Source organism: Typha angustifolia, chromosome 9 (assembly GCF_048772165.1).
Source record: "Typha angustifolia cultivar Huaian chromosome 9, ASM4877216v1, whole genome shotgun sequence".
In the NCBI taxonomy this organism is placed as follows: Eukaryota; Viridiplantae; Streptophyta; class Magnoliopsida; order Poales; family Typhaceae; genus Typha; species Typha angustifolia.
Window position 1 is genome coordinate 11,650,132 of NC_133247.1, and position 18,901 is coordinate 11,669,032.

General features: G+C 36.4%; 3 protein-coding genes across 3 annotated transcripts; 2 read left to right on the forward strand and 1 right to left on the reverse strand.

The window, feature by feature from the left end:
• Positions 1 to 532: 532 nt before the first annotated feature.
• Positions 533 to 6,662, forward strand: LOC140767888 (RING-H2 finger protein ATL56-like). The gene is made up of 2 exons (XM_073107968.1): positions 533 to 1,119; positions 6,402 to 6,662. The coding sequence occupies exon 1, from the start codon at positions 608 to 610 to the stop codon at positions 1,091 to 1,093; it is 486 nt and encodes a 161-aa protein (XP_072964069.1). The 5' UTR covers positions 533 to 607; the 3' UTR covers positions 1,094 to 1,119; positions 6,402 to 6,662.
• Positions 5,589 to 8,925, forward strand: LOC140767660 (uncharacterized). The gene is made up of 5 exons (XM_073107655.1): positions 5,589 to 5,702; positions 6,025 to 6,087; positions 6,402 to 6,505; positions 7,889 to 7,979; positions 8,152 to 8,925. Exons 1-5 carry the CDS (start codon positions 5,589 to 5,591, stop codon positions 8,923 to 8,925), a joined length of 1,146 nt encoding a protein of 381 aa, XP_072963756.1.
• Positions 8,926 to 9,167: 242 nt separating this feature from the next.
• LOC140767278 (putative disease resistance protein RGA3) lies at positions 9,168 to 13,331 on the reverse strand. Its single transcript, XM_073107128.1, has 2 exons — positions 10,111 to 13,331; positions 9,168 to 9,445 (listed from the first exon to the last, which is right to left on the reverse strand). The coding sequence occupies exons 1-2, from the start codon at positions 13,286 to 13,288 to the stop codon at positions 9,417 to 9,419; spliced, it is 3,207 nt and encodes a 1,068-aa protein (XP_072963229.1). The 5' UTR covers positions 13,289 to 13,331; the 3' UTR covers positions 9,168 to 9,416.
• Positions 13,332 to 18,901: the final 5,570 nt, after the last annotated feature.

Consider the following 18,901-nt stretch of genomic DNA (forward strand, 5'->3'; position numbering starts at 1 on the left):
AATCATCACATAGGATGGCAAAATTTATTCTAATTGCTACTTAGAAATTTCCAAGATCTTGCTGACCAAACATGGATGAATAATAGTTTTGAAGGATTTATCTTATATAAAAACTAGATCTGCTAGTATTTTTATTTGTATATAATTTTTTTTTTGATAAATAAAATTTTATTTGTCTTTTATAATCATTCAATTCTTACATTTTGCCTTTAACACCTCAAAAATAACCTAAAAATCCTGAAGTTAATCTTAAACTATGGAAGAGAGAATATTTCATTGCTTTTGAAAAAAAAATTAAAATAAGGTGTATGTGATTGTCTAATAGACATTAATTTGAATTTGAATTTGAATTTTTCTCATACTTATAGTTTGGACATTAAAATTCTTCTAAAAGAAGATAATATAGAAGGCAACATAGTTGTAAATTTGATTACCGTCACTGTCGTTAGCTATAACGGAAAAACTATTTTGGTAAAAGAAAATTAGTCTGGTCAAAATATTCTACAACTATTCTGAGAATATCCCAAACTTCGACACGTTTCTGCCCCCACACTTTCTATTCCCCCCTCGAAAAGCGAAGAGAGATAGAGAGAGTAGTAACGAATCCATGGCCCGATTCGATCACGACCTTCCGTTCGTCGGACCCGCCCCATCGCCGTCGCCGGCGGCCACGTCCGCATCGGCGAAGCCAAAGGGTGGCGCTCGTCTGCTCTCCTTCATCATCCAAGCCCTCGTCATGGCGGTGGCGCTCGCCCTCTTCTTCCTCTTCGCCAGCGTCGCTGCTCTCGTCCTCCTCCACCTCTGCGTCGTCGGAAGAACCCTCCGCCTCCGTAGCCGCCGGAGAGTTTTCCTCGGCGAGGACGCCTCTCCTTCCGGCCTCTCGCCGGCGGATCTCCGAGAGCTCCCCTGGTTCGAGTGCTCCGCCTTGCCGCCGTGGCCGCCGGACTGCGCCGTGTGCCTCGAAGGGATCTGCCAGAAAGAGCGGTGCCGGAAGCTGCCCTCATGTGGGCACGTGTTCCACGCCGCATGCGTCGACCGGTGGTTGGTGCGGTCGCCGGTCTGCCCGATATGTCGTACCGGGGTTGAGAAATGAGATCGATTGGATTGATGGATATCTCTGTAAGTTAACCTCTTAGTTTGGTTGATGCATTTAGGGTTTTATTGGCCTGTAGAAAGAAATTAACTCTTTTGTTAATTTAGCTGAGCAATGCCTTTTTTTTTGGGTAAGCAATTAGTAGGAACTGAGCAAACTAAGATAATGCAAATGAGAATTTTTATTTTTTATTTTTTGGGTGGGTATTATGGAGCTTTTCTAATGAGGAATAGTGATGTTAATTCTCCTGAAAGAACACCAAAAACAAATAGAATTAGTTGAAATTGCTCATTGCTCATCAGTAGTTGTGGTTTGTTTATTAAGTGATGTAATAGAATGACTTTGCAAGGAGAAGTTAGTTACTTATAGGATCAAGCAAAGTTTGAGACTTTTCATTTTCTCTAATCCGTTTAGTGAGTGACAGATATATATGCTCAAACATAGTGAATATTTAGATGCTACAATAATTTAGTTGTTCATCGGAGGAATTACTCCGAGCATGGAACTGTTGTCAAAGTTAGAAAAATATGTCTCTTTGGGTAGTCCTGTGGCTTATCTGCTTGCATGATTTACATTTTCAGAGTTTCAGATAGCTGCTATAGCAAGAAAGCTCACTGTCATTGTTCTTAACAACTGGGTGAAGTTCCTTGCATTCCGTACTGATCTTGATGCAATGCCAATGAGAGAATAAGCAGGTTCTTATAGGTGTCATCTTATTTCAGTGGAATACTTCATCAAACAAATGGCTTATTAGCGCTAGGGTCTTGGTTCATCTCTGTAACTTAAGTAGCATAAGCATGACAGGACAACCAGAGAAGTCAATGCTGATAAGTTGATGATCACTTTTCTTGATTCTATATTGACTGGCCAATCTGCATCTTTTGGCAACACTTAATTCAGAATAATAGATTGTGATATAGTTGGTCCCTTGGTGGGTATAATGGGTATGTAATAATTTACCATTTTACCTTCAAAAGGGCTGTGTTTTGGTTAGAGATATGATCAGGGAATATAAAGGACATTTGAAGGACTGCATGATGTTAGTGAAAAGAAGAATGAGATGAATCTTTGTTTCCTAGTATCACCCTCGTCAAGAGTGGTTTCTTTAAAATGCTTCTCTTACATGGAAAGGCCATACTAGCATACTACAGTACAGTATGAAAGGAGAAGGATAATAACTGATGAAAATATGCAGCTATACTCTTCTGGATAGCCCATCTTTCACTCAATTTTGCTTGACGTTATTTTATGTAAAATGTGAACTATTGAAGTACTGTTTTTTCTTCTAGTGGGGGTATGCTACTCTCTCAGGGAGGGACCAATCTTATTTCATTTTTCTTGACACAATTGTGCGTGAATTCTAGAAGTATGCCTTGTGATGAAAGGATTTGTTATCCTACACTGAAAAGAAATTTACTGCAGATGCTTGAGTTTCACTATTTTGTTCCATGTATACCCATGTCCTATAATGGTGCAAATATTTTTATTAGCTTTCTTTATTGACTCTACTAAATGACATGATAATGCAAAACATGGTGGAGAGAAGCATATAGAAGAGAAATCAAAGAGATAGAAGAGGTATGTGGTTTCACACCTCTACCCTTAATAATGGTTTCACACCATTTTTTACTATAGAAAGTAATTAAATATCTTCATTAACTTCAAAAGAAAGCATAAGGGGTCTATATATAGACTTACAATGGGAATAAGCAAAAGATACTCTAGACAAATGAAAAATACAAAATTAATCATAAACATTACATAATAAATAAATAAAATAATATGAACTCTCGATCAGAACTAGATCCGTACAGGGGAATCATCAAATGTCGCCGCCTCCTATGCAAGTACACATGTTATCGTGTTCTGTCAGTGATGTCCGCATCATTCTTTTCGAGTGGAAGAGATCTCGACTTAATTGAATGTGCTTTTCTGTTGCTCTGATACTGCTCTAGGATATTAGTGTAGTGTCTCTCTAAATCATGGTGATTAGACCATGTGTAATCAGATTTAGGTCGTCCTTTCTAACGTATCAGATATCGTTAAGTTCTACTTTTTCTAGTTGAGATAATTTCATCATCTAAAATTTTATCAATTTCGTCTGCTGTGTTAGGTAAAATATTGGGAAGTTGAGATAAAGAGGCTCTCTCATAAATAAGCTTATCGGTAAGCTTACTAGTTAGTGGATTATCTGGAGTAAAATTTAGACCTTTATAAACGACTAGATCCTCAATATTAAAAGTATAACTGATGTCGAAATTATTTGGTAATTCTAGAACATAAGCATTATTATTATTATTTTAAAGAATTTTAAAAGGTTCAGCACTTCGTGCATGCAACTTTTTGATAGTTACAGGAGGGAACAATTCTAGATATATCCGGACTATCACATAATTTTTAACATTAAATTTCTTGAATCTCCTTCTTGGATTAGTTTTGATTTTATAATTGGTATTATTTTAAGTAATTTTATTACTGATTTCTTTATGCAGGTTATAAATATGTGATGCGAATACAAATGCAGTCTTAGACAGCCTATGATAATGAGCCATAGGAATGAGATCTATGGGTTGCTTAGGTTTATAATTATACACTACCTTAGTTGGACTTAGACCTATCGACCAATTAATAGAATTCTTATAGGCAAATTCAATGGCGGGCAATTTTTGGTCCTAATCTTTTAGATTCTCATCGACAAGAGTTTTAATAGGTTCCTTAGACTCCTATTAACTACTTCAATTTGCCCATTAGTTTGAGAGTGAAAAGCAGTTGAATACTGAAGCTTGGTTCCCATCTTATGCCATAGGGTTTTGTAAAAAAGCTATTGAATTTCACATTCCTATATGGCATTTGGAAGTTAGTATAGCCTAATGATTTCATCAAAATAGATTTTCGTAACTCGAGAGGAGTCAAAAATTCAATAACATGGTATAAAGTGCGCCACTTAGAAAATCAATCCATTACCACAATAATTTAATGGAATGGCGCTTTTAACAAGTGATGCAAAATGTGGAGAGAAGGAGATGAATCAAAGAGATAGAAGAGGAATGAGATTTTACACCTCCACCTTTAACAATGGTTTTACACTCTTTTTTTATTAAACTACAAAGAGCAATTATAAAATCTTCATTAACTTCAAAAGAAAGCACAAAGGGTTTATATATAGTTTTACAATAAAAATAAGCAAAAGACACCCTAGACAAATGAAAAATACAAAAATAACTATAAACAACACATAATAAATAAATAAATAAAATATTATGAATTCTTGATCAGAATTAGATCCCTACGGGGGGGATCATCAAATATTGACGTCTCCTGTGCTGATACACATGCCATTGTGTCTTGTCAGTGATGCCCGCATCACATGACTTATTCTTTTTTCTTATTTCCCCGGTAATTGAGCTATCTCAGATGTATCCCGGCTGTACTAATATCTGGACATGATTTTATATGTCAGTATTTTGATAAATAAAGCATGGGAGGTATAGTTGTCTTAAAAAAATTTATACTCACAAAGTGCAACATCTAGAAATTATGGAATTCTAGATGAGTAAGAGTTATTAGTGATGTAAATCAGTAAATATGAGAGAAGATCGAATTGTAAGTGAGTATTGCCTTCTTGCTTGATTATAGATCTGTTGTGTTGAATACCCTTTTCTGGTGTCATTACATCATCATCTAAGCCTTTTTTTTTTCTTTTCTTTTTTTATGGCCGTTTGTCAATATGACATTGACCTTCTTATGCTTTGTGCCAAGTTGCAAGTTCCCTGCCAAAGAAAAATGAACAATAGAGGGACTTGTCGTAAAATTATAGAAGGCTAGGTGATGTGTAAGATGGTAACTAATCAGATAAGACCTCTACATGAGGATAGTCTAGAAGAGGGAGAAAGATGACAGATTTTGATTTGTGGATATCTCTTCATCTTTAAGCTACAATTAAGTAAGCCAAAGAGGCAAATAAAGATTAATCCCAATTTTTTTAATGCCATATAATTTAATTAAAAAGACTGCGATGGTTACTCTTGACACTAAAACATATAAGAAAGGGAAGTACAAGCTAGATTTTTCTTTTAAGTATTGTTAAGACTTATTTAATCAAGCAATAGTACTGCAGTGGATAGTGGGATGTTTTTCCTTTAGTCTAGACATTTGCTTTCTGGACCATTTGGCTACATTATATGGTTTCTTGAAGTTTTCAATGTGATTGTTGTTTTGCCCCGGCAGACCCTTCATTGGTGGAACCTTGTGTGCTAGAACACCTTTTTATATTAGAGTTTTGCTAATATTTCTATCTCAGAAAAATGCTAGTAAGGCTATGGATATATGCAGTTTGCAAGAGATTGATCATCTTATTTTTCTTCATCGAGTAGTGTTTCTTTTGGTGGAGTTGCATTATAACTGTGTGCATGATTCAAAATATCAGCTATATTCTCACACTGGTTTATACTTTGTCATAGGGGCATTTTGTTGTCATTTAAACATTCTTAACGGTATGACAGAAGTTGGTTGGAATTTGAGATATGCTTTAATGGTAGTTCTTGTTTCCATACCTTATCCAATACATGCCCAGAAACCTGCATTCATTCTTTGTTTGCTGAAGCTACAGGTCCTTGATAGTTCAGCCATAAATGAACCGGAGACCAAATTTCCTCTCTAGTTTATATTGTATTTCCAGAATTCTTTGAATTGGCCTTTGTATCTTTTATTCAAACTCTTATTTAAATTAAGTTGTGATAATTTGTGGAGAACCTTGTTTCTATCCATTAGAGAGTATGGCTTTCCTTTTTATGGTTTGCTTTCTTTTGCTCTCAATGGGAAGTTAAATAAAGAAAAGAACTGATATGATTCATCTAATATGATATTTTTCAGTTTGTTTTCTTCACATCAGGACACAATATCTTACCTAATTTTTCATATGCCTCTTCTTTTCAGTTTGCAATTTTCCAGAATCTGTCCTAATATCTTGTTCAATGGAGGTTTTCAACTTTACTGTTCTTGAGCTTATTTGAGAATTTCGAAGTATGTCAGTGATGCCTGCTGAGATTCTGTAATATAACATATGGATGTCTGTTGCAACTGTTCACACTTTTCCTTAAGATTAAACAAATTGGTAGATTTGAGTAAATGAAACTATCTGTCATTGAATTTGGGGATAATTAATGAACGTGGGTATTTCTTCCTTTTGGTTGCATCTTTCACCTGTTGCTTGCTATTTTGTGGAGCTTAAACATGTAGAATGATGTCTACTTTCTCTTTCTTTGCTGCTAAAAAATGGATGTAACTATTAGTTTTTCCACATTTACAGGAACAAGGTCGTTGCGTTACATTTTTAGCTGCTCATCCAAGATGGAAGAGCAATAATAACCTTGCAGTTGTCAAATTTCAGCTCAAAGTAGAGTTGGCAGATAAGTGACTCCTAAAGCAATCTTTAGTCTATAAATCCTCTCATGCTGTAGTTATATGTAATTTTGGAAGTGCAATGCTGTGTTATTGCCGCCTTAATACTCCATAATCAATCTTTCTTGTTAATGATTATTAACATATCTATGCATATTTTTGTTCATTATCCTCAGAAAGTATTGTAGGAATCTTGAATATGAAGACAAATGATTTGCAAGATAATTTTACTTTATAATCTCATTAGCAAATAGAAACCAAAACGCCAAATCATACGTTTATATAAAGCTTGTTTGGAAGCAGCATGACTTGTCTGTATTACCAATGTGATTAGAAAATGGAATTCGTTTGTACATCATTAATCTAATCACAGAAACAACTTCTATTCTTTGTGATGAAATTGTTGAATCAGTTGGGACGAAGAGTCCACTAAGTAGGGCTGTCTGAGTCTATCCAGACATTTTAGCATAAGTTCATGGACTTGGTCGACTGTCTCCAGTCAAGAAAAGCTGTACTTATGCTCTACAAATGTTAGACTGGGTCAGAAAAGTTCACAAAACTCTGTCGTTCACTTCACTTTATTTAATAAAATCCCTTTTGTTTGGTTATAATAATAAGCTGAGCCTAATTATTAGCTTTTGTTCAGCTTAATAGTCTACCAGAGAGTGGAGCCTCGGTAAGCTCTATTGCAGGAAATTAGGTTAAATTACAGTCTACCTTACGGTTTGACTCGATTTCAACTTATTCTTATAGATTAAAAATTTAAGCATTTAACTTCCTCTATGGTATAGATCAAATTACAACTATTAGTTAATCGTTAATGAGGATGTGAAAAGACTTAATTAATCCCATCAAATTACAGTATAATTTGATGATGATAAGGATAATTTGGTCATTTAGCAATTTGCTTATGGAAAATAATATTAGCCTTAATTTCTCTCAAAATAAATAAATAAATAAATATTGGCATCGATGATAGTAGAGGTATCATTAGTTTTAGATGAAAAAAATCTAGCAGTAACCATAGGGGTAAAATGTAATTAGCCCTATTAATTATAGGGTGTTTTACACTTTCAACGTATCATAATTGCCACTGCATATTTTAATATCATAATTATCACTAAACTTTTTGAACTATTTTATGATTAATTTTTAATGAAATTTTTTAAAATTGTCACAATAGTAAAGTTGACAGACGCATGTAAAATCATCAAAAATTATATTTTAAAAAATATTAATTTGGTTCTTATTGTGATGAGTTAGATTTAACTGATGGAATGTCATTTTTGAAAGAACACAAGCAATTATAATATTTTATATAATATAATGATAATTATGATATTTTTCTGGCAATTGATTGGAACTCTCTTTAATTCTATATGTTAATATCGGCAGACGTCTTAAAGGTGTTGCCGTCTTCACCTCTAACCAAAGTCAAGAGTTCGCGCTAGTTTTAAACGAAACCGTCGGTTCCAAGGACTCAACGGTCAGCCCAATAGAGGATTTTGCGGTCAAACAATAGCTCCCAAACGTTGACTAACCCACCCAATTTGAACCTTTCCAAATTTTACCACTACCACCAAGCTACTCTTGGCTATAAAGCTCTACCCCTCTCTCTCTTATGTATGGTAGACCCAAGAAGATCCAACCATCTCTAGTCCTTACCCATGAAATCTCTCGGCATTCACCGGATCCTTCATCTCACCGGTGACAACTCTGGTAGATCAAAACAAAAGAAACCCGCGGTTTCAAGCACAATCCTTGTGCTCGTCTTCAGCAATCTTGTCCTTACACTTCTTTGCATGCTAGATCACTCTCCTTCCGACACCAAGAAGCTAATGCGATTCGAACCTCTTAAATATATCATCTCAAAGCTCTTTGCAATCCTCATGGTCTATTCTGCAACCGTTAGTTATGACCATCGTCTCTCGATCGAGGAGATGATCTCAAGGATTCGACGTACATGGAAAGGGCTAATTACTACTTTAATATATGTGGAGATATATGCGGTAGCATTCTCCTCCCTCTTGTCGATGCTTAAAGGATTACTAGGGTTAACCGATGGTGTGGTCATGACAATTTTCGTGGTTTTAGGCTTAGTGGCATTAGTGTCACATTTGTGGTCAGTCTTGTTTGCGTACTCCGACATCGCATGCAAGATCAGCATGGTGGTTTCAATCATGGAAGACGGTTATGAAGGGTTAGGCGCGATCGAGAGGGCTGAGGAGATCACTAAGGGGAGGAAGACACAAGGGTTCTTTCTTGTGGTTGCTATGACACTAGTGGAGCAAGCAGTACCTTTGAGATGGCATGGTTTAGTTCTTCTTTTGGTGCACTATATTTCTTGCAATGCTTACACTTTGTTCTACTATGAGTGCAAGAGAGGCCATGGATCAAAAGCAACAAGCTTAGATGGAGAGAAGTGTAATTGAATGGTTAGCTTCTTTAAGCTAATCATATTCTTAATAATGATTGTTACATAGAAAATAAAGTTCTAACAGTCATTATGAAAAGTCATGCAAATCATCATAAAAATAGTAACATCAATTGTGCATTAAAGTAATATAGTTTTAAGAAAATTTATGAACAAAAACCCCTATCATATGGATATTTAACTTTGCAGTTTACTTTTGATGCCTCAAAAATATCATGAATATTTATGTCATTTCTAATATTAAGCAACAATCATATATGTGATCAAATCATATACATATGAAGTAAATTTCATAAAATAGTAGTGATTCATCAAATTTAGATAACATTTAATCTCCAGTAACAATGTATTAATATAATTATAACAAGATGGAGAAAATGATAGAATTCCTCGAGATGAACTTAGTAAGTATGAAGAGAGAATTAAGCAATCTTCTTGTGTCGGCTCCTCCTTCCGTTCCTTCTTTACTTCCTTCTTCTTCTTCTTTTATTATTCAATTCTTTCTTCCATTTCTCCTTCTGCTTCCGAGCCAAGTAAAAGTTAGTTACGCAACTCTTATCTATAGTTAATAAACATTATTGGTTAATCTAAAAGATTAGTAGCTATTTAGTTACATATAGCACACAATGTCATCCAACTTTAGGTCACTTGTACTTACTATTTTATCACCCAAACTAAGGTCTACTCTTTGATAAGAAGTATACAATCTGAAACTAAGCAAAGAATCTAGCACTCTGGCTTTTACTCTTAACACATGACGGCAGACTCTGTACCTAAAGTGCAGAGAAATCAATAACAAGGAAGATCAACAGCTATCAGTAACTTTCCAAGAATATTGATAAGATAAGCAAAAAACTTGTCAAAACTATTCCTCAAAACAGATTTTGATTGCATTCACATACATCGACAGTATTCAGTCTGAACTTCTGGCTTATGGGATCTATAAATACTGGCATAAAAAGATGGCAATTAACATACGTAGACGGTTTACACCAAGAAGTAAATAAAGTTAAAATTAAAAAATTACAACATAAGTAGACAGTAGTAGCTTCTACTATACAAAAAGATGCATATATATATATATATATATATATATAGAGAGAGAGAGAGAGAGAGAGAGAGAGAGAGAGAGAGAGAGAGAGAGAGAGAGAGAGAGAGAGAGAGAGAGAGAGAGAGCTGTTACCTCTGCCTCTAAGCTTCGGTAGGCTGATGTAGCTGTTGAAGGGTAGTTTGGTGTACTCTAGATAATTTGTGTAGACGTGGACGTTGGATAACTGTTGGATGACCGGCCAATTTTGGTGTCCCATTTGGCATCTCTCGAGCACACGGATGTTGCACTCCATTTCAAATTCGAGGTCGTCGCCGTGAAGGTGGCGTCGCTGCTGGAGCAGTCCGGACACCCACTCGGGAGGGCACTCCATCGCGTCATCTTTTAGAAACAAGGATTGCAGTGCATCCAAATTCTGGACGCAACTCAAAGAAGGTGATCGAATCACTGTGAGGTGTCTTAGTTGGGGAAGATTTGAGACCCTTTGTATACTGCTGCTTTCAATGATCTGAAGCCACTGAGTTAGGGAAGGGAGGTTCTCTACTGCTCTGAGGCTGTGAGCTCCTTCTATGTGGAATCTTTGCAACATTGTGACATGCTTCAACCGTTCTGGAAGACCTCTTAGCTTTGGACAGTCTATAAGAGTCAAATGTTGTAGACAAGGCATCAATGATAGAAAAGAGGATGGTGCGATCTTTCTTCCGGTGGAAGCAGCTCTCTCCTCAATTTCTTCACATAAGTGCCACTCTTCCCAGTTTGGCATTTTCTTTAAAAATAGGAACTCAAGCTTGGGAAAGGCCGTTGCCATAGCTAAGCCTATTCTTACCCCCTTGCCAAGGAATTCTCGGCCGATGGTTACCACTGCTAATGCCCCTTCAATTCGGAGATTTCTTAAATGTGGCAACTGGCCTAGTGGGGGAAGGTGTGGACAAGATATGCAATGCCAAAGTTGCAATGATGTTAGACTAGAAAGAGAAGTTCCCATATAGGTGGGATATCTATGACCAAAGAAACCAATAATGATGAGATTTTCTAAGCATAGGGGTGGAGATAATTTCTCAAAGATTTCTTCAATTTTGTTTATCTCTATCGCAGAGTATGGCTGTTGACTAGCTCGTTCCACTTGTAACGTGCAGCGTAATTTTAATGATCTAAGGTGATGCTTCCTTTCAAGACTAAACCCATATGTTGCTCTCTCCAACTTAACTATATGCAACCATTTTAGCTGGTTGAGAAACTCTATCTCTTTCAACTCCCAACCGTCTTGCATTTTGCCACTGCCATCTTTACTAGCCACTACAAATCCTAGCAAGGCAGTAAGTAATTGCAATCTTTTTATCCCTTTTGGCACATCATTAAGAGGTGCGTAAGAGATGCCAAGATGCCTTAGATTATGCAACCGAGTAAGACTCACTGGAAGGGCATGTAGATGTTTACAATTTATTAAGTTCAAAGTCTGTAGATTTGTTAGGCGACCAAGTGAATCTGGTAGCTTGGAAATTCTGGTACCAGCAAGATCTAGCATCCTCAAATGTATTAGATCTCCCAAGAAATCTGGAATGCTCTCAATCTCTTCTCCATTAAGAACCAAGACACGAAGATCTGTAAGCCTTGTAAATAAATCATTCTTAACTATAGAAGGACTCTTAAAAAGCAGCAAAGTCCTCAAGCATAGGTGTTTTCTGTCTATGCTAGGAGGGATAACAACAGTCGCTCCATCATTTGCAATTGATAAGCGACAAATCTTAGACAATACGTTGGGATCTAACAATTGTGGGTTACCATAAAAACTTTCACTTCGTGACAAATATTGGGCAAGAGACCGTAAAAGATCATGCATTCTACATTCTCCTCCATCAGTATAGTAAGGATCAACTTGTAAAAGACTTCTTTTAACTAACTCATTGTAATATTCTTCTGCTGTATCTTCTAAAACTTGGTCACCTCCTCTTGCTTTAACAAATCCTTCGGCCACCCAAAAAACAATAAGATATTCACGTCTTATTAGTGCATCCTCAGGATAGAGGGAACAGTAGAGGAAGCACTGTTTAAGTTCAGGGGATAGATCCTCGTAGCTCAAATATAGAGCTCCTCTGAGTTCTTCGGGAAGCTCTTTCATAGACCAAGCATCACTTCCAAGTAGTTTTTCCCATTCTCTTTTATTTGGTTCCTTCGTGGCTAAGATGCCAGCAATCGCCTTGATTGCCAGAGGAAGACCCCCACATTTCTTTACAATCTGAATCCCTACACCTCTCAAGCTGAGCACATCTTCTTCCCTATCTAGATAAGCTCTCTTGCGTAGTAGTTCCCAACCAGAATTGATAGACAACTGTGTCACCTCATGGATGTGTACTGCTCCCATTCCCTTTGCAACATTTTGGTCTCTAGTTGTCATCAAGATCCTTCCGCTGCCTTGTTCGCTTTGAAGGGGAACTCGGAGTAAATTAGTCCAAACATCTGCCTGCCAAACATCATCCAGCACAAGAAAGAGTCGCTTCCCAGCGACAACAACTCTTAGAACTTGTTGGAGTTCTTCCATGCTTTCAGCTCGTCCATAGTCACCTCCACTGCTCCTAATGATCTTCTTTAGCAATTCAATCTCTGAGTAGCTTCGAGAGACACACGTCCATACCATGACAGAGTAGTAGTTTTTCAGTTTAGGATCATTGTATACTCTCTGAGCAAGTGTTGTCTTGCCTATGCCCCCCATACCGACGATGGCAACAACTTGATGTTGTTTTCTTTCCTTGTTGCTAACTATCTTCACCAGCTCCGCAGCAGCAGCTTCGATCTCATCGCCCACAACATCAGCATCAAGAAGTGGAGATGTCATACGAGCACTCGTCCTTGTCATATGAGGGTCATTGGATCCACCATCCTTAAGGCTAAACATTACTTTGTCCTTGTGGATCTCCTCTAGTCTATTATTCAATCTTTTAATTCTACCTCCAATATCATGACGCATTCGGACAGTAGTAACACAAGAGAGCAGGGGGGATAGGCAGCGTACCGGTGGGTTTGACGAAGATGATGGTTGATCCTCCAACAGGTTCCCACCCTTGTACCTGCATATGTCGATAATGTCATCAGCTTCGTACATGACATTCTTCAGTTCAGTCAGCCAAGTGTCGATGGCCGAATCTTGGATCCTCCGCCTCTCCGCATCCTCGAGTACACCTCTGATCATCTCTATCCTTCTCTGCAGCCTCTTAAGCTCATCCTTCACACCGAGTGCAAGGACTACTTGCTCCTCAACCAGAGTGGCAAGCCTATTGGCACAAGTAGAAACAAAAGCATGGAGGATGGTAGCCATTACTTCTCTTCTCCAAAAGAGCTCACTAACTTCTTCTCTCAAGTTTCAGAGACTTGTCTCAGCCTGGGAGCAGCATTGCCAGAACACCAAGATTATCTTATGACCCAACTTAGCTGAACCCAATAAGATGCAGACACGCATCAAAGAAAATAGAGCATTGCCAGAACAGTCAATTTGTTTACCCTGTAGACCGGGGTATCATAGAAGGTTTCACACCAAATTTATGACCCAACTTAACCCAGTAGGCTGTAAGATAATAAGCACCCACAAGTTTATATAGGAAAAAGTTTTCATTGTGAGCCTAAACGTCACTTCGTCAGCAACGTTTATGAAAGAAATTATAGTTAAACTGAAAACAGTGAAAACATTGACGGTCATTAAAGATCTTATTCGTGATTAGCTGATATAATTTTTAATTATCTTAATGTGTTTTAGCTTTGGGTGCTTATCTATTCTCCTTATCCGACACTCTCACCAAATTCACTCCGGTCTTTTTTTTTTTAATTCACTCCGGTCTTTACCGTAAGTCGAAGAACGATAAGATCCTTTTCTAATTCATTTAATTAATTGCAAGACTTAGCCCGACTTTATTTTTCCAAGTCTTCTACAGAAAAACAGCGCATGCATTAATTACTTGCAAGACTCAGCCAGACTATTCCGAGTCTTCTTGCATGGTGGCTAACTCAAGCAATTCCCTCTTAACCTTGGAAATCCTATGTAAAGCTCTAGTCCTCCCCTTCAAGAACTTAAGTAAATATTATTTTATACCTACCCCTTTTGTGGCCAGAAACTCATAAGACTCGTAGCATATGGATATTAAACTCAAATCTCTTTACTAATATTTTATTATTATTATCGTTTATACTCTACTATATGGATATTTCTTATTTGACCGTTATATTTTGCATTTAGTCATTAGAAAACTAAGTTAAATTTAAGGGTTAATTACGCTGACAACTTTTGAACTATATTTGATTTTCACGAAAAGAAATTTCAATGTCACCCTTTTGTTAATGTGTTAGTGAGAAAATTTGGGTGAGTCAGCTTACATGGCACTCATTTTTCTTAAAAATAACTTAGATGCCCTCATAAACCTTTTAATTAAATCAAGATAAAAGAATATATAGTATTATACTTAAATTTAACTTATTATCAAAATTAACGTCTTCCTCCCCTATCCATCATCAAAATTTAACTATTCACTGTCGAGCCGCATAGGAGGGGAGGCCACGAGAGTGAGAAGAGAGTAAGGAGAGAGAAGAGCGTGAGAGGGGAGTCCACGAGAGAGAGGGAAGAGAATAAGGATAGAGAAGAGAGTAAGATATTTAATATTTTAATTTATTTTTTTAAATTAATAATATTGTGATATATTAATTAGGGGTACAATTGGTCATTATGCATTTTCCGTCACTACCATTACCTGTTTCATTTTATCCTAAACTTTATGAGTGACATTTTAATCTAAAAAAGTTTAAGGGGTTTTCATGAAAATTGAGTATAATTAAGAGGGTGTCAATATAATTAATCCTAAATTTATAATTAACAATGTAATTAACTCTAAATTTAACTTGATAGTAGTTGTTAATTAAAAATTAAAATTTAAACACCTAAATTACATGGCACTCATATTTCTTGAAGATGACCTAGATGCCCTCATAAACCTTTTAATTAAATTAAGATAAAAGAATATATAGTATTATACTTAAATTTAACTTATTATCAAAATTAACGTCTTCCTCCCCCGTCCATCATCACCTACTTCTCCTTTCACCATCATCGACAACCCCTCCACCATCACTGGCCATTGACATCGCCTCCCCGTCGTTGGCTTGTGACAGTCAGGAACCAGCCGGCCAACCTCTCCGCTGTTGGCTTGTGATAACTAGGAACCAGCAGGCTAACCTCCCCGCGCGTGGAAAGGCAAGCTGTGGCAAGCTTCGCTGCCAAGTCGCATGGGACAAGAGGCCATGGGAGTGAGAAGAGCATGGGAGCGGAGGCCATAGGAGAGAGAAAAGAGTAAAGAGAGAGAAGAGCATGAGAGGGGAGTCCACAGGAGAGGGAAGAGAATAAGGGGAGAAAAGAGAGTAAGATATTTAATATTTTAATTTACTTTTAAATTAATAATATTGTGAAACATTAATTAGGGGTACAGTTGGTTATTGCACGTTTTTCATCACTACCATTACCTGTTTCATTTATCCCAAACTTTAGGAGTGACAATGTAACCAAAAAAAGTTTAAGGGATTTTTGTGAAAGTCGAGTATAATTAAGGGGGTGTCAATATAATTAACCCTAAATTTAACTTAAGAGTAGTTGATAAAATAGAGAATATTTCATTAATTAAAAATTAAAATTTAAACACCTAAATTACTCTCATTTCTAATCTCTCCTTTGTCCTAGTGTTCCTTTGACGGCGCGCCACCTGCACCCTTCCCTCCTCTTTCCTTTCTTCTTCTCCTTCTGCTTCTTATCTTCTTATCTCTTTTTGTCCTTTTTTTTTCCTTTCTTCCCCTTCTTTCCCCATCGAAGGAGAAAGTATTCCTCTCATTTCCGGTGGCGGTGCAACACCACCATGCCACCGTGTTGATGTCGTGCTCCTAGAGTATGGGATGGGGCGGGAGAGGTGGTAGATGAGGGGCAAACGGCATCGACGACCACGATCGATCTCTTGATCAACTTGATCAGAGAACGAAGGAGAAAGGTGATGGAGCATGACTAACGATTAGGGGCGCATGTCTTCCCCACGATAACCAAGTGAATAGGGCCATTAGGGCTTTGTTCACCCAGAGCTTAGCATAATAAGCTAGCCATGGTGTGGCTGACATCATGCCCCTTTTTTATTTTTTTTTATTTGGTAGCAAGGATACTCCGATCATTTTATACTTTAGATTAAGTTAATTAATGAATATGATTACCTTCGGTTCAAAAAACTTACATTGGGGGTGTTTTGATGATTAAATATTTAAATCCAAAATGCAATGGTTGAATGATAAATGACTATAATAATGTAGGGCATAAATGATAATAAAAATAAGGGATAATTCCTTTTCTATTCCATGAACTACTGGGACCTTCTGAACTATAAAAAATACATCACCCCCTTAACATCGTAGACGTAATTAGTGAAATGACCAAATTGCCCCTCTATTTTGATCACATAAAATTCTCTCTTGAGTTGCATATGACTTGCACATACATACGACGGGTAAATACGTTATATTTTTATCGCGTGATTATCACTTAGCAATTTATGGAAAGAAATAATTAACAAAAACTTAACGGAAGGGGTGAAGTAAGATATTTTTGATAGTTTAGAGAGTCATTATGTACCAAAAAAATACTTCAAAAGGCTGTAACAAAAAATGATGATAGTTTAGAAAGTGAAAAGAGAATTATCCCTAAAAATATAACACAAGATGTTTTTGATCAATTTCCCTAAAAAAGTATAATAAAATAGGAGCATAATATGATATATTTTCATATTTTTATGTGATTGTTTTAATCATTCAAGAGCCGGACATAGGCTATACAAAGTCATTGAAGCTCCTAACATATAAGACAGTGAGTTGGATAGCTAGGCCGACTCTCTCAATAACCAAGTCATAAACAAGCTCACTTAGCCTACCCAAAGCATCAATTATGTAGTCTAAGCTCAAAGTTGGTACGTCATTATCGAGTTATTGCTCCAAACTCTTCTAAATAGACGCATTATAGAGCAACCAAATCGAACTAAGCCACAATAAAATAATTTTTCTAATTTCTGTTTCCCGGTCTTTCCTGCATAAGGTTGGATTGAACCAGCAACCAGCGGAGTCACAAGCAGAGGTATCACCTGGTGTATTGATTAAATTGAGTAGTTCCAAACTAGTTAAGGCTTCAGAGTTCAAATTTAGATATTTCCTATATCCAATTTGAGTTTCTAATCCAAATGAGCATCATATCGAATCAAATTAGCCATTAATATTTAAGTAGGTTTATAAGCAAAGTTGTTTGGAAGTGATTGTTTTGTCGAGTTTTTGACTAACTAGCCTCTCTCAAACTTTATTCCCACCCAAACTTTTGCTAGGTCAATATTCATGTCATCAACTCCACAGTAAAATGTCGAATTAATCTATTTTCTAACAAATAAGATACTAAAATATTTAATATATTTTTTTCCTTTTTTAGAAATGACCAAACACTAAATTGATTGGTGTTTTATTTGAAAAATAAATTTGCTGATGATTTTAAGCAAATTTGGTCACTTAACACAATACCAATAATATATATATATATATATATATATTTTTTTTTTATTTTGTTTTTCATGCAAATCATCATAAATAGTAATTATCATGAGGTCACTTCGATATTACCTTATAATTCAGGAGGTGTTACCGTAATTAAACGAAAACTCTATTCGGCATCTATGGAGCAAAGCAAAGGATGTTGCACTGCATTTTAAATTTCTGTAGGCATGGATTTAGTCGACTGTCTCCTGTCAAGAAAAGCAGTACTCATACTCTACAAATATTAGATTGGGTTAGAAAAGTTCACAAAAGCTCTCCGGTCTCTTCACTTTATTTAATATAAATCCCTTTTGTCTGATTATAATAATAAGCTGAGCCTAAAAATTAGCTTCTGTTCAGCTTCTTAGTCCTAGAGAGTGGATCCTCGGCAATCTCTATTGCAGGAAATTAGGGCAGAGGTTGTTTTATATAATTGCCACTAAAATTTTCATCATATCATTATTGCCACTGCATATTTTATTACTGGATTTATTAACTATTGCAGAATTACTATTACGATTAATTTTAAATGAAATATTAATATAATTGTCCTAATAGTAAAGCTAAAAAACATATGTAAATGATTAAAAATGAAATTCTTTTAATTTAAATTTGGTTCTAATTGTGAAGATTTAATTAATGGAATGCCATTTCTGAAAGAAAATAATAATTCGGGTAGCAATTGTGATATTTTGAAGAATATATATAATTATATTATTTTAGTGGCAATTATGTAAAACATTTTTAATTCTATATGTTAATATCGGCAGACGTCTCAAAGATGTTGCCGGTTTCACCTCTTACAAAAGTCAAAGAGCTCGCGCTAGTTTTAAACGAAATCCTTGGTTCCAAGGATTCAAAGGTCAGCCCAATAGCAGAATTTGCGGTCAAACAACAGATCACAAAGGTTGACTCTCCCACTCAATCTGAACCTTTCCACTACTACCAAGCAACTCTTGGCTATACCCCCACACCCTCCCCCCCTCTCTCTCTTAAGTATGGTAGACCTAAGAAGATCCAACCATCTCTAGTCCTTACCCCTGAAATCTCTCGACATTTACCGGATCCTTCATCTCACCGGTGACAACTCCGGTAGATTAAAACAAAAGAAACCCGTGGTTTCAAGCACAATCCTTGTGCTCGTCTTCAACAATCTTGTCCTTACACTTCTTTGCATGCTAGATCACTCTCCTTCCGACACCAAGAAGCTAATACGATTCAAACATGTTAAATATATCATCTCAAAACTCTTTGCAATCCTCATGGTCTATTTTGCAACCATTAGTAATGACCACCGCCACTCGATCAAGGAGATGATCTCAAGGATTCGACGTACATGGAAAGG